Here is a 16,157-nt window from a genome sequence, read left to right as displayed (position 1 = left end):
CTGACTTACAGATTAAGGATGGTGTGGTTGAAGCCTCTCCGCAGTAAAAGAAGCTTCATGATTTATAAAAATAAGAAAGAACCACAATTTGGGGGGTAAATATAAACTTACTCAAACTGTACAAAATCTAAAGGTTAATAAATTACAAGGGATTGGAGCCAAAAGCTTGAAACTTCACAATCCAAATCAAATCTCAACCGCATATGCCACCTAAGAGTGAAAGCAAGCTCCTTTTTCTAGTTTTACCGTAAAGAAAACTCCTTTTTTTCTTCTGGGTATCTTACTCAGAGAACGAGCTGAAATTTAAAAACTCGCTCTAATTGAATTAACCCAGAGAACACAAAAAGTGACACTGCTTTGGACCAGAAAATTTAAAAGCCAATGATGATCTTTCATGTTTATACATTTTGTATTTAACAATTTTATCATGGTTTTTTTTTTGGCTAGTCTCACCCAAAGAGTCAAGGTGTTCGCAAAGAGACATTTGCAGACTATGAAGATTTGATGATTGTTTTTTGTGATGGAACAGCTAAAGGAAATAACTCAATTGGATTGGGCGATGATACTGATGCCACAACATATAGAGTTGAAGAAAGTAGGCCAATCAATGTTAGCTTGTGCAGGGTTGCACAACTTTCTTTGCAATGAGTGCCGTTCTGATGAATTTCCAATCGAACTAGAAGACGATGAATCTGAAGATGAAGAAAATGATGATGAACTAGGTAATCAAACTCAAGAGCAACAATGACAAATTGCTAATGCATGGAGAGCTGACATAGCTACAAATATGTGGATAGATACTGTGAGTGATAGCATTCAAAGATGAGAAATAGATAATTAATTATTTTTACGAATTGGAGTATGCAATTTGTGTTTGAAAAAACTTTGATAGCTAGTTTATTTTGTAAGCCTTAACTTTCAAGATTTTGGATGCCAATGTTAATTTCACTTTGATAGCTACTTGAAAACACTATGATTTGGGTCCTAAGGCCAATTGTTGAGATTAATAGAATAAAATTGATTTTGGCTTGTAAAACGAAGGAAATTGTTGATCAAATTCTTTGAAATTCTCTAACCCTATGTAAAGAATTATCTTACAAATCATGTGAATTCTCTGAAAATTATAATTAATTCACTCAAAATCTTTGGGAATTCATTTTTTTTTCTCTCAAACTCTCTCAAATTCCATAGATTTAAATTCCCTGAAACTCTTTCAAAATCCTAATTGAATACACCCTCCGAAATCTTTGGGGGAAGGGTGGGATTGTTAATTTTGGGTTAATAGAGAGTTCACATAAATGTTAATTTTGGACTTAAATCCTAACAGAGTTCATCATGAGAGTCTAAATCCGAATTTTTTCATCACGGGGCTATCTTCCGATAGAGACCATTAATCCAATTTAGCCTTATAATTAATACAACTTAAAAGTGTGACTTTAATTCTACATGGAATCTTAGAGCTTGTTTGGTACTCTACTTGAATCCAACTTTTTAAACTCAAAAACAATTTTCAAGTTTTAGGCCTTAAAAACTTGTTTGGTAGGACTATTTTTGAAAACTGAATTCAAAACTAACTAAAAAATATGGTATATTCTCTAAAAACATAAAAAGTGAGTTTTTAGAGTTTTTAAACTTAAACTCACTCATTTCTTTTATCTCCCTTCTCCCCTCCCACTCCAAATCTATCTCTCTCTTTTCTTCTTTCTCTTTCCTCTTTTTTTTTACCTTTTTCGTCTTTCATCCAATCAGTTATCTTCATTCTCTTGGTTCTTTCTCTCACTCCTCTTCCTCTTTATCTCGTCTGATCCTTTCCCTTCTTTCTCTTTCCTTCAATCATCTATTACTTTCTTTCTTCCTCTCTCCTCTTTCTCCCTCTCTTGTGACCCTCTCTTTTTAGATCTCTTTGTCTAGTTTAAGTCGTAAGATTTAACATTTTTAAATCTCAAACCAATCACTTTTTTGAATCTTAAAGAAAATTGTTTTCAAGAAATGTTCTTAAAAAATGTTTTGAGAAATGATAAAATCTTCAAATAAGATACCAAACAAACCCTTAATTTTTAATTATTTTCAAATTTCCCATTCTTTGACATGTGCTTCTCATTTGTCAAACGTACACACACAAGAATCTCTGCCGACTACTTCTCAAACCCTGAAACCGAAAGCTTCAACCACGGTTCAAAATTAACCCCAAATCGGAGCTTTTAACCACGGTTCACTCGTGCTGTCAGGATTTAGGAGGAAGAGAGTCCAACAACAAAGAAGACAGAAGACAAACGTTACAAAACCCAGTTTCTAATTCTCTCTCTCTCTCTCTCTCTCTCTCCACCCACCACACTTTTGCTTTTACACGAAGTTCACGAACCAAAGGCCGCACCTTTTTTTTTGGTATTTTTTCTGGGCTGTCGTTATTGTTCGTGACATCGCTGCCTGTTTGGTTTCCGAGAAATTTTTTGTTTTTTCTCACTTTCCGGGAATGGTTGCTGTGCCCAACACTCTTCTTTCTTCGCTGCCTTGCGCAATCATCTCCTCATGATCTCATTTGTTTTGCCGAAGCTGGTGTGTGTAGTTTTTTCCTAACCCTTTGTGTTTTCTGGATTTATTTTGTTGTATTTTTGCTGGGTTTTGGTTTTTACTTAGAATTATCGGCTTTTGAGATCTGAAATTGTAGTCCTGGTGGGAGTGTTTGATTTTGTTGAATGTATAAAGATTTTGTTTTAGTAAAAAAAGTTGGGATTTTTCATTTTTAGGTTGTATTTGGGGCTGAGATTTGATCTGGTGTTTGAAATTTTTAGCTCCATTTTTGTACGGTGGTTGATTTTTCTGGATTTTGGAGATGAAGAATGAGATGGGTTTAGGAGGAGGGGTTTGGGATGATGAAGATAAAGCCATGGTTGCTGCAGTTTTAGGAACCAGAGCTTTCGATTACTTGATTTCGAGCGCGGTTTCCTCGAATGAGAATTCATGTATGGGTATCGGGACTGATGAGAATTTGCACAACAAGCTCTCGGATCTCGTGGAGCGTCCGAATGCATCGAATTTTAGCTGGAATTATGCCATTTTCTGGCAGATTTCTAGGTCCAAGTCTGGGGATTGGGTTTTGTGTTGGGGTGATGGTTCTTGTAGAGAGCCTAAGGAAGGTGAAGAGTCCGAAACCAGGAGGATTCTCGGTCTTAGCCTTGAGGATGGGACCCAGCAGAGGATGAGGAAGATAGTGCTGCAAAAGTTACACAATTTGTTTGGGAGCTCAGATGAGTATAATGGTGCTCTTGGATTAGACCGGGTCACCGATATGGAGATGTTCTTGCTTGCCTCCATGTATTTTTCGTTTCCAAGAGGAGAGGAGGGTCCTGGCAAGTGCTTTGCATCTGGGGAGCATGTCTGGCTCTTGGACTTGTTGAAATCAGGGTCGGAGTATTGCGTTCGATCGTTTCTTGCTAAGTCTGCTGGAATTCAGACCATTGTTTTAGTCCCAACAGATGTTGGTGTAGTTGAATTGGGTTCAGTGAGATGCATAGGGGAGCGTTTAGAGTTGTTGCAGTCCATAAGGTCACTGTTCTCTACACAGTCCTCGCACATGAGGGCTAAGCCAGTGGCAGGTGTGCCGATGATTGGAAGGAGGAGAGATGAAAATGTCCAACTAACGAATCTGAGCCCTGTGGAGAGAGGGGAAGTAGTTCCCAAGATTTTCGGGCAAGATTTGAACTCAGGAAACTTAGTTCGGCCTCGTTATAGAGAAAAACTTGCTGTTAGAAAGTTGGAGGAGAGGCCCTGGGATGTGTACTCAAATGGGAATAGGATTGCATTTTCAAGTCCTCCAAATGGTATTCATGGTTCAAGTTGGCCGCACATTCACGATGTGAAACAGGGGAGCCCAACTGAGATGTATGCTTCTCAAAGTCCGGTGAATAATTTACAGGAACTTGTCAATGGGGTCAGGGATGATTTTCGTCATAACCAATATCAACCACAGAAGCAGGTGCCGATTCAAATCGACTTTTCAGGGGCCACTTCAAGGCCTTCTGTGGCTCCCCGGCCCATTGGTGTGGATTCTGAAAATTCAGATGCTGAAGCTCCATGCAAGGAAGACCAGCCAGGCACAGCTGATGAAAGGAGGCCACGGAAAAGGGGTAGGAAGCCTGCAAATGGAAGAGAAGAACCGCTCAATCATGTGGAGGCAGAGAGGCAGCGGCGGGAGAAGCTAAACCAGCGGTTTTATGCTTTAAGAGCTGTTGTGCCCAATATATCCAAGATGGACAAAGCATCCTTGTTGGGAGATGCCATTGCTTACATCAACGAGCTCCAGGCGAAGCTTAAAGTCATGGAAGCAGAGAGGGAGAATCTCGGGGGCACTTCAAGAGATGCTTCGGCCTTGGGGGCTAGCTCAGGTATGGAAATTCAGAACCAGGCACCTGATGTGGATATTCAAGCTGTTAATGACGAGGTTATTGTAAGGGTGAGCTGCCCTTTGGATTCACACCCTGCATCAAGAGTCATCGAAGCATTCAAAGAGGCACAGATCACGGTTGTTGAGTCAAAACTTGCATCAGCAGACGACACTGTGCTCCATACATTTGTTGTCAAGTCTCAAGGATCGGAGCGGTTGACGAAGGAGAAGTTGATTGCAGCATTTTCCCGGGAATCCAACTCGTTACATTCATTGTCATCAGTCGGGTAGTGCGAGCAATGCAGTTAACATAGTCCATAGGTATAGTACTGAAAGAACCCATTTAAAAGTTTCTTCAGATGTTTTTGATATACAGCAGGGAATCCAAAAAGGAATAGCATTGCTAGCTAGAATTAGAGACAAATAACTACTTAATGACCAAGTAGGGGGGCAAAATCTCTCTGATTATTTTATAGCATACATAGTTTGTGATAAGTATTCTTGCAAGGTCGATTACATTTGTAAGTATAACCGACCCTCAAATTGTTGGTTATGAAGAAACTGATAGATTTATTTTGTTTCTTAAATCTTAGTTTCATTGTTTTCTCTCCATTTGCATTCTTACCATCCATCATCACTACTGTTTTTTTTACTGGATGATATCGTCGATATATATATATATATATGTATATGTAGTATATTCTTCTGCTGTCAGAGGAGGATTAGATGAATTCTTACCCAGATTCGACATTTGAATTCAGTTATCTTGTTAAGGCTTTTGGCCCTCTCCTTCATTTTCCTTTCCTTTTTGAATTGTGAATCGATACGATGAATAACTGTGATAGAAAGTTTTGAGGGCTTCTCCATAAAATTCTTGGTTGAATGCATCTGAAACTTAGAGAACTAGTTTATTTTCTTCTTGCTCTTCTTCCAAATTTTGGGTTCCCTTGTTATCTCTGTGGGGATTGTAACCCATTATCTACCCCTCTCAGTATCTCTCACATCTCGTGATGAGTTGACAAATGACCTGATTTGAGAGATACAGAAAGGGAGATAACATCCGGTTACACCTCAGATTTTTGCCATTTCCTCGAGGGCGGAGTTGATTTTTGGAGATTTTTCAACAGGAAAAAAATAGACGCATGTTCCCTTGTGCCATGTAATTGCCAATTTTTCAATATGGAGAAAAAAGTCGTAAAATTAGAAATGTCAATTGGTGGGGATGTGACAATACGTGTGAAGTCTTGTGGTTCAGGGAGGAGGATTGTCTACCCTCTAAGTTCCCGTGCCCTCCCATGCCCTCCTGATTGTGTAGTCACGGTTAAATCACGTTAATATTTTATATTATTATTCATTTTTGTCTTATTATTTCTATAAAAAAAATAATATAAAATATTAACGTGGCTTAACCGTGACCACACAAAACAGGAGGGTATGGAAGGGCACCGAAACTTGGAGGGTAGACAATCCTCCTCCCAAGAGCAGAGGTCGACTTTTGGTATGCAGATGTTTCGTGCTTGTCGCATAATTGAGGTAACATGCATTGGTGTGGTGCCTTCACATCCCCTTGTCCACATTTTCCTTGTTTGTTCCTGCAATTGTAACTGCTGTCACGGGTAGGTAACTGTTACCTCAACATGCTTTTCACAAGGGGCAGCTACTCACAACTATTTTTGTACTTATTTTCAGCTTTTTATTTATATAGTTTCTAATATCTGGCCGACCAACGTTGGGAGAATGGTGCGCCAATTTGAACACAGAATTTCCGGTGCAGAGATGAACCCTAGCTGGCGCTGAAGCCGCTTTTAGTTTGGTTGTTGTGATGACAGTCGTTTTGATTTGTATTTCGCAAATTGAAACTACTGGATGCAACTGCATTAACCAAATGTAGGAACATTCTTAGATTTAGTTTCTCAATCTTTTTCTCACTTTCCTTGGTGGAGATTTTTTAGTATGCTTCCGAGTTTATTATACACTGAGATTTTTTATTGTTCAATCTTTGATTTAGAATCCAATATCAAATATTTTAACTGCTAAATACATCGAAACATAATAGAATTCTGATATCGGCAAGTCGAAGTGAGATTTGCATAAATGCACATGAAAAGGAGCAAAGGAATAGATCCTGTCCTCCAAATTTAGGCCATCCCTTTTCACACTTCTACTTTCTATAAAGAAATTGAGGTGTCTAAACCTTTACCATAAAAGAATTTGAGGAGAAAAAAAGCAAGAAAATTGAGGCCAAGGATCCAATAAATCAGCATACATAATTAGCAAAAAAACTTATAAGAGTAAAAGAATAAAAGTCACTTGGGTCTCAAGAGTAATAGATGAATGTGGTCCAAATGGTACCTGAGTTCTACAATTGGCTTGACCAGTGACCAGTGAAGCAGATTTTGACCGAAGGCAGGTGCTCCATGTGTGCTGAAAAAAAGGCCAAGGACTGTGAAGAGTTAAAAGAAAACTTAGAGAAAAAGCAATGACAATGACATCAAGGGGAATTTTTAGGGTGCTACTGGTTTGTAATATCTATTTTGAATGTTTAGTCGTTGCATTCTTGTTGTTTCGCTTCTAAATTGCACATTCAATCATGCATTGCTTTGGTGCAATGTCATACGCAGGAGCACAATAGAATTTTCAAACATTCTGACTAATCACGTCGAGAACAAATAATTTTAATGAGAAACACTCAAACAATAATCTAACAGGTAGGTGCAATGATAATAGCAAAGTTAACGAGAATTTTTTTTCAAAACAGATATTAAAGTGTGTTTCCTTTTTACTATAATATCAAATGCCATCTTCCATGGTTAGGGTTAGGAATTTGGATAAATATGAACCCTAAAACACACACACCCCTGCCCACTTTTGTGCTTTTATGTGCCTAACTTCTTCTGCTTTATATATAATAGTATATAGATATGTAATATGTATGGTTGCAAAATGCAAAAATACTAAAAACATGTGACCAAAAGTGGAGGATTGACAAGAAGTCCAACTGCGCATGTGTTGTTTAGGCATTTCCTTTTGTGCCCACTTCTCTTCGGCCTTTGCAGTGTTTGCCCCAATTTTGGAACTTGCTTCTCTGGCTTCCTCAAATATATTGAAAGTTCCAAAATAACAAAAGCATGTCGTTTGTGGTGTGCTTGTAGCATTTTTAGAGCATTTAAAAGGCAGTGCATGTCATGTGAAGATCGTGGTGCATGAATGCTGGTTAAGTACGGACCAGGATCCTCTCCTGAGCAATTCCCTAGGGATCTTAGGAATCCCGCAATCTTGTCCGTTTATTTTATATCGTGCGGTCAGTTTTCGTTAGGTACTATTCATATTTGAATTTTAAAATTTAAATTTTAAATGATTTCTGACCACACAATATACGATGAACAGACAAGATTGCGGGATCCATAGGATCCCTAGGGAATTGCTCAGGAGAGGATCCTTGTCCGTTAAGTACATTTGTTTGAAGTAGTTTGTGTAGGGACAGGCTTATGTATGCAACTCCCTTATGCATCACTCACATCACGCGATGAGGACCAAGGGAGGGGAGTTGCATGAACTTGTGAAAACTTACGTGAAACGATTCATACAACTCATCTGTCTATCGATCTCATAATGTCGAAGTTGCACTGATCTTCTCGCTATCATCACGTGAGTAGAAAGAACGATTAGGAGTTTTAGAAACCCGTAAATGGCAAGTTTTCCTCCTAATTATGTGGTTCCACTTGATAAAAACAAATGGAACCTTCTCAATTCCATCATATGTGTCCTGGATAGTCGTAGATTATATTCACATGAGAACTTGTAGCTTGAATTCAATAGTCAAATGCATGCATGCCTACCACTGGTCCACAAGGCAAGTGGTTGAGAGGAATAAAGATAGGGCTACCAAATATTTCAGAGATATTGAAGATTTTGACTGATTTCATCCAGACTTTTACTTGGCAACTAAGTTGATACTTGACAAGCAAGTTTCATTCTTTAACTTATCTGCCCCGTTAGCGTGTTTGAACTGTTTCCACAGTCTGAAAAAAAATAATATCATTATCTTGATGCTAATTATACTTAAAATACTAAACACTTAAATACAAAATGGAAAATACCAATTTTCTTTCAAACTAAACAAGGATAAAATTGACCCAAAAAAAATACGCATTTTGAGTTCTCTCATAAGGAGGACACATTAGCATCTCGTGCAATGCTATAATCTCGTGCGATACTATAATATTGTATTATTGATAGGTCGAAACATCATTATAACAAACATCACGATGATAGTAAACACGAACCATAGAAATTACTCTCTTTAGAACCATGAAGAGAATGTTCAATCGACCCATGGCTCAATATGCAGAGTCCAGGCCCTATCCATTTTGAAAATGATTGAATAAAAGCCTGGCCCAATCATAGGGTAGGGCCCCTAGACATTCGGAGACAAATGTTGCAATTAGTTATGACATGATTAAAGGAGAAAATAAACTTATATTTGGAGATTTTTTTTATTTTTTATTTTTTAACAAACGATATTATTTAAACTCCATCAAAACTCGAAAGTTAATAAATGATACTTGTTCGAAGCTCTAATGATCACCAAATTCCCAGGATCCTCTCTGTGAGGATTATAAGATCCTGCAATCATATTCGTTCATCGTATATCGTGCGACGATCCTGTGTCACTAATTTCATTGATTTGAGCGTTTTAATCTCTGACATGATCTTGCAGCAATGGATGCATTGATTTTTCTGGATCAGTCTGTCCCTGTTAGCATTGCTTACAGACCTTTGTCTGCAAGTATTTTTTCTTTAAAATAATGCTCTTCGTCTGTACGAATATTGTATCCGTAGCTTTTCATGAATACTAAACCCTAAACTATTTTTTGAAAGCTCCAAACCCTAAACTGTTCTCCTAAAAATACATAAAATTAAAAAAAAAAAAAAGCCAAATGTTGAAGGAAATTTGAAAATGTATGAATTGTGGGAGGAAGTACAAAATTCACAACGTACTTATATGGCAGGTGTTTTAAGAAAAATGCCAACCAAGTTTCGGAAAACCCACAAAGCTGCCATTCTGCTTTGATCTGCCCGAGACCTCCAGAGAGCAAAAATCAGAGAGCCGCTCTCAGTCAGCTTCATCGCCGCCGGCATGTATAAACCGAACCACCAGGTTATATCTCTGCCACATTTTGTTTCTCTTATTTCCCATTTCTCCACTGCTTTCACTCCTGAAGCTTGCTGCAGCACAAACTCTCAATTTTTACTGTGAACTGGAGTAAAAGCTGTAGTTTTTGGATTTTTAACTGCCCAGAATGTTTCACTATAATTTTAAGCTGTAAATTGGTCTCGTGGTAGAAAAATTTTCTGGGTATTTGCCAGTTTGAAACATAAATGTGCATAGAGTTCCAAAATTTGGGATTGAGTCGTGCTTAATTCTGATAGAGAGAGGGTCCGACAACGCATATGTGGGTCCCATCTTTATCAGAGACCTGCTACAACTAGATAGTAAAAGTAGCATTTTTGTTTGGGATTCGTTTATTTGACTGATTTGTTATCCTTTGATAATGTAAGGTGATTTATTTACATGGTATGTAAGCCCCGATAAAATTTGGAATGTAAGCCTGATTGCATGGGTTTTGGTTTAAATATATAAAAAAAAAAAGGAATATTGGTGAGCAAATGGAAGGTGAATATATACATTCACCGTCTAACGGTCAGATATGGTCAGATATGATATTCTCTCCTTTTGGTTGCATATATGACCATTAAATGGTAAATGTATTAAATAAATGCCAAATCCGAAAGGTAGCATGGTGTAAGAATGTGGGAATGTAATGTGAATTTGTGATATGTAAAGTTGTGTGTATATATATATATGTGTTACTGATCCTTGAGTTTGAGTCGTCGTTGGATATGCACAAGTGATTGCTGCAAACGTCTGCTATATGGTCAGCAAATGGAAGGGTAAATATATACATTCACCATCTAACGGTCAAATATGGTCAGATATGATATTCTCTCGTTTTGGTTGCATGTATGACCGCTAGATGGTAAATGTATTAAACAAATGCCAAGTTTGGAAGGTAGCATGGTGTAAGAATGTGGCATTATAATGTCAATTTGTGATATGTAAAGTTGTGTACTTATTTACTGATCCTCGAGTTTGAGTCGTTGTTGGAAAAGCACAAATGATTGCTGCAAACTTCTGCTATATGCTGAATCGATAACAACCAATTTCTCATTAGTTCATTTTAACAAATTCTTCAGAATAATCTAGAAATCAAGCGGCACGAGGATAATATTAAGTTCCTTCAGAATGAGATAAACCGCTTAGGTGAATCTATACTGGAATCGCAAGGTAAACCCCCTCCCTCCCCTTCTACTTATCCAACCAAATCGCATTTTGAAGTATGATGCTTTCGGGTAGGGCTACTCTTTCTTATTTTATCAAAAGGTTAAAGTTTTGTCATGTTGAGTATGTTAAACTAGCAGGACATTACTGTGTTGTACAAAATTCTTCTGTTCTTTTATGTCTAGTATGTTCTAGATATGACACTACCAAACCTCGCATGTCTTTCCAGGTAGTCTTGCTAAGCATCAATCTGCCAATGGTATTGTAATAACAAATGAAAATGGTCCTACTGCTGAGGAGGATGACCAAATATTGCGGCACGAAAAATCTGCGGCTGGTTTATTGTGCAGGCTGAAACTGTTTGAATCACAGCATGCAACTCAGGCTTTGAATTTGGCTCTGACAAAGGATGTGCTGGGTATTGTTGGCATTGTTGCCACACTTGGCAGAGTTGACGATGACAACCTTAGCAGGTCACATTTTCTTATTATCCATTCCTTTCTCAGTAATATTATTAAACAGAATGTTTTCACTGGATGAAGTCAAAATTTCTTCAGATCACATTTCTTGGTTAGAAGGTTGTGTTGTTGAGTTCATTCCTGCATATAATTCCTGATTTAAAAAAAACCACTGGTCTTGTTTAGAACAGACAAATTATATGCCAAGCTAGTATGTGGGGTGCATATGAGGCCTCTTGAAGACCAATGGCCTGCTTTTATGATTAATCTTTGACCCATAAAGGCCATTATTTACAATGTTGTCTGACATGTACTTCCCTGTAACTTTGAATTAGGCTTCTCTCGGAATACTTGGGACAGCAAACTATGCTAGCGATTGTATGCAGGACAAATGAAGCTGTTATGGTTCTAGAGAAGTATGATGGGGATGCGACAATACTCACCAGCGCCGGCATACATGGTCTAGGAGCTTCTATTGGGAAGAGCATAAAAGGGCGCTTTCTGGTCATATGTCTAGATGAATTGAGGCAAGAAACCTGTTCAATGTTTTCTTTCAAGTTGCTATTACTTATTACATTGTAACGGTTGTTTGTTTTTAGTCTATATGTTGGGGGGTTTGTAGCTGATGATCCACAAAGGAAGCTTGATATTCCCAAACCACAGCTACCAAATGGGGAGTGTCCGCATGGCTTTCTTGATTATGCAGTGAACGCGATCAATCTGGATAGCAATAACTTAGTTAATGTCACCAGCAGCGGGCATGGTCTCAGAGAGACACTATTCTATAGTCTCCTTTCTCGCCTCCAAATATACAGAACCAGAGCGGAGATGCTTCTCGCTCTCCCATGCATAAATCATGGAGCACTGTCTTTAGATGGCGGGATTATCAAAAAGAGTGGCGTGTTCATCCTGGGAAGCAGGTTAGTTTGGAATTAAAATAGAGCTCTCGAAAATTTAGTCTAATGGTAAATACTGATTTTTCTTATTAAAACGTTATCTACTCTCAGTAGAGATATAGAGATCAAGTTTCTTGCAAAATCTGGAGAACCTAGTATGACTGTAAACTACGACAAAACTGAGGATATGATCAAGAAGCTGAAATTGAAGCGAACGCATGTTACTGAGGATATGCAAAGAGAACAAGAATTGTTGGACTTCGCTTAAGTCAAACTTGGCACGAAAAGTGTGATCCGAGAATTTTCCTTTTCGCAGGTACCACCCGAAGGATCTCTTGAGAACTGTAAAATAATCCATGGGCTTCTGTCGTTGCAAATTTATCCATTTATACCACCATGATTGGTGTCCTGAACTTGCCATTATAGACTGAATGTTACTTTTTCTTGTATTGGTTATAACAGATGCTGGCCAAGATGGCAGGCATCGGCAGATTGGTCGGTTTTTAGGCCACGATGGCGGCGTCAGCAGATCAGCTGGATTGTTTTCTGTGTTGATTTTCTCCGTCTGTCGCATATCAGTTGGCTTGAGCCTGTGCTGTTTTCATCCTCAAGCCATGTTTTGTTTGTGTTGTAATCTTAGAAATTTTCGCATGAAGAATAAATACATTCAGGAAGGTCGGTATTTTTCGCCTGATTGGATGCATCTCAAACCCTCTGTACATTTTCGTAACTCCGTTTTTATCGTTGAAGCTCCAACTTTTACTTTCTTTTCCCTTCAGTGTCGTAAAAATCACTCGCATGACAGAAGACGAGTTCTTGTTAGAGAAGCACTGTGTAAACAATGCGTATATAAGAATTTACAACGTCAAACCTAGATGAATCTCAAGCACCTGAATCGACAATCTTTTCGGAAAGAATGGTATGAATTTACAATAATTTGAAACAGAAAGAACGTGCGGTACAAAATTATGATCGATTTCAAAGCCTTGCTCACAAGAAGAACATGTACTCTAAAGCAGACTTGGACCTTGTATCAAATTCAACAGAACATGACCCTCAAGGACCGTCTTTGGAACTATAACACACTTTGTACTTGCCAACTCTATAAAAGGTAATAATGCTGTTAGTGAAAATGAGATGGGAGGGGAGCTCTACGGAAACTAGCCATTCCGCTGCCCTCTCAGACACGTTGAACTCCGCTTGTAGGCATAGATCCATTTCCATCGTGCTGCTTCTCATTAGCTTCCTGTCATCTGCCTTCTCAGACATGTTGACCTCCACTTGCAGGCAAAGATCCATTTCCCTCGTGCTTCTTATCATTAGCTTCCCAGTCATCCTTCCTGCTACGATAACGACAATGCAGAGCGATGTGCCCTTTCTTGCCACAAGCATGGCAAATAACTCTGCCATTTGTCTCCACTTCTTGCCTCTTCCATTGCATGCTTCTTGGCTTCATATCTCTTCGCCTCGGTACAGATTTCCCTGGCAGATCGCTCGTCAGGTTAAACGATACTGTCTGGTTACCCCCAATACGTGACTCTTCTTCAACCTTCAAACGATCCATTAGCATTGAAAACTGTAGATGCTCCTCGCGCAACAACTTAATGTACACATCCTTCCAAGATGGGGGGAGTTTGGAGATGATGACACTGACATGAAATTTTTCCTCAATTGTCATCCCAGAATTTACAATGGAATCGGCAATTCTATTAAATTCCATAACTTGCTCCAAAATTGGTCTTCCTTCGAGCATCTCAAATTCGATGTACTTTTTAACTAGAGTTCTATCTGTTCCAAACTGCTCATAGAGATACATATGTTTTAGATCTTCCCACAGTTCTCTAGCAGTCATAGTTTTCTTTGAGTAAAGATAAAACAGATCATCAGATAGAGCATTTAAGATTCTGCGACGACAAACTAAATCATCATTCACCCATTTCTGTTCAGCAGCCTTTGAATGAGCAATTTCTTCACTAGTTGCTTCCAGGCCAAGCATACTGCTTGGGCGTTGCTGAAATAGCACGTATTTAACCTTTAATTGCTTCAACAGAAGCTCCATCTGTTGCGCCCAGAATGGGTAGTTTTTCCCATCATAACGGCTAGTCTCAACGGTAGCAAGTTCTTGAGGAGCAATATCATTCAATGAATTAGACGTGTCTTCAGCTTGCTTACCATGTTCAGTTTGTTTACTCTCAAGTTCAGATCTGCATTTGTATTATTAGAAGTCAGTCAACCATTTTACAGCGACAAAATAGTTATCGAGGAGAAGCCTACAAATCCACTTGCTCAAGATAAAGCAGAATATGAGAAGAGGTTTATTAAAATGGATTGAACATTTATTCAATTTATCAACAGTTTACTCTCACCTTAACTTTGACTCCAACTTTTTAATGGCTTCCTCTATTGCAGGGACGCTCTTTTTGAACGTTGCCCATTGTTCGACCGGCAAACTAATTCCTGAAAAGATATTATCAATACTCACTACCGAAACAAAAGCATTGGAAATAGAAAAAGATACAAGGCATTAATTCCAACCCAAATCTAATAGCTTTTGCAATGTGTGCACATTTGTGACGTGCAGAGAGAAGTATGGAGACTGTATTTCAACACAGAACATACGTGTGTGCGATCTAGCAAAGCAGCGGATATCGTTAGGACAATAATCAACTCAATATTTAAAAAACTTATCTCTTATCAATAACAAGGAGACCGATGCAAATGATGAATTGTTTCAATGAGACCAGGGAAGAAATGTAAAGCAGTTTCACCGTAGCTAAATTAGATGCAACATTTGGCTGAAAGGTGGTCACCTCTGGGAGTACAAATTTGCTTTCCATCTTTTTGATAAAAATCTCTAATTGACACGTAAGTTTTCTCTTTGAAATCGTTAATCACCACACTTCTCCTGCTGGACAGCTAATCAAACAAAAAACTTCAGATCAGAAATCGAAACAGACAGACACACGATATGATGAAAATACAAGAAAACACACAGCTCAGAATTTTCTTAATCCAATGAATGTATCCACTTCAAAAACTCAATTTCTCTTGCCTGTTGGCCTGCATATTTCCATAAACCTTACCAGAATCTAGTGTTCTAAACCTAAACAAATGTTTTCAAAGATGAATCAAATGTAGATGGCGGTTAGGCCAGTAGATCACAGTAGCGTATGAAACCCTAAACCCTATCCAATTACAGTAGTTTAGAATATCGCCTCGTAAAAAGAGAAATGAATCAAATACTTAGCAAGAAAACACTAAATTTCAATCCTTTATTCACATTTGAGAGTAAAAATCTGTAAATCCTCAAACCAACTAAGCCAAATAGTTACATTCACCTCACTTTACTAAAAACTCACCTAAATGCTAAAACTGATTAATAAAGATTCAAACTTTTCCCACACTTTCTCAGTAACCAAACACAAAAATTGGGGTTTTACCTTACAAATTAGACGGCCTCCGTCCTCACTCGCCTCCTTCTTCAACCTCGCGCCCTGCTCTTCTCGCACATTCGTCTCCATGGGCTCCTGCCCAGCGTTCCCCTCGGGCTCCGTGCCCGACAGCAGAAAACTTTCGATCACGCTTCTCACGAAGCTCTTGTGCTCAGTATCCGATAGCTCAATTCCGAGTTGCTCCGAGGTCATCTCTCGGACTTTGAACTCGGTCATCTCCTCCAAATTCGTTTTCTTCAGTATACACAAAACCGTTTCTTCGATTTTCCGTCGAGTGTCGGAATCCATTTTTGCTTGCTAATTTTCTCGGGAAAATTTTTACTGAGAAAATGAGGGGAAGGAGTTTTTATTTTTGAGGTTAAGTTGGGGAGTGGAGGTGGAGAGTTCACTCCGATAGACGGGCCAGGCGACGTCAAACGACTCCGTTGGGCCTTAAAATACGAGAAGGGTAGGGTATTATTCCTCCCTCATTTCTTCTGACACCCTTTTTAAGTTTTTGATCGTCGGATATAATTAATTAAAAAATATTAAGAAAAAAAATTAATAAAAATGTGTGAAAAATAAAAATAGATGTGTGAATATCAATATTTTTATTCTTTTTGGTATAATTTTTGGGCTCGGTTG

At 38.4% G+C, this 16,157-nt stretch overlaps 3 protein-coding genes across 4 annotated transcripts; 2 read left to right on the top strand and 1 right to left on the bottom strand.

Annotated features, from left to right (window-relative positions):
• The first annotated feature begins 2,156 nt into the window (after positions 1-2,156).
• On the top strand, positions 2,157-4,996 carry LOC103415544 (transcription factor MTB1-like). The gene has a single exon (XM_070824225.1). It carries the CDS (start codon positions 2,834-2,836, stop codon positions 4,673-4,675), a length of 1,842 nt encoding a protein of 613 aa, XP_070680326.1. The 5' UTR covers positions 2,157-2,833; the 3' UTR covers positions 4,676-4,996.
• Positions 4,997-9,372: 4,376 nt separating this feature from the next.
• On the top strand, positions 9,373-12,830 carry LOC103420044 (protein DEFECTIVE IN MERISTEM SILENCING 3). Of its 2 annotated transcripts, none has more exons than XM_029099530.2 (7): positions 9,373-9,545; positions 10,643-10,733; positions 10,957-11,200; positions 11,521-11,712; positions 11,785-12,105; positions 12,196-12,397; positions 12,544-12,830. In XM_029099530.2, exons 1-6 carry the CDS (start codon positions 9,525-9,527, stop codon positions 12,347-12,349), a joined length of 1,023 nt encoding a protein of 340 aa, XP_028955363.1. In that variant the 5' UTR covers positions 9,373-9,524; the 3' UTR covers positions 12,350-12,397; positions 12,544-12,830. The 2 variants fall into 2 exon arrangements, with proteins under 2 accessions (XP_028955363.1, XP_028955359.1); XM_029099526.2 differs by having other exon boundaries at positions 12,193-12,397.
• Positions 12,831-12,985: 155 nt separating this feature from the next.
• Positions 12,986-15,996, bottom strand: LOC103415445 (retrovirus-related Pol polyprotein from transposon TNT 1-94). Its single transcript, XM_008353806.4, has 4 exons — positions 15,522-15,996; positions 14,892-14,997; positions 14,448-14,538; positions 12,986-14,285 (listed from the first exon to the last, which is right to left on the bottom strand). Exons 1-4 carry the CDS (start codon positions 15,819-15,821, stop codon positions 13,343-13,345), a joined length of 1,440 nt encoding a protein of 479 aa, XP_008352028.2. The 5' UTR covers positions 15,822-15,996; the 3' UTR covers positions 12,986-13,342.
• Between the last annotated feature and the right edge of the window lie 161 nt (positions 15,997-16,157).

The sequence above is a fragment of the Malus domestica genome, chromosome 01 (assembly GCF_042453785.1).
Source record: "Malus domestica chromosome 01, GDT2T_hap1".
Taxonomy (NCBI): Eukaryota; Viridiplantae; Streptophyta; class Magnoliopsida; order Rosales; family Rosaceae; genus Malus; species Malus domestica.
This window is presented reverse-complemented; position numbering and strand designations above follow the sequence as displayed.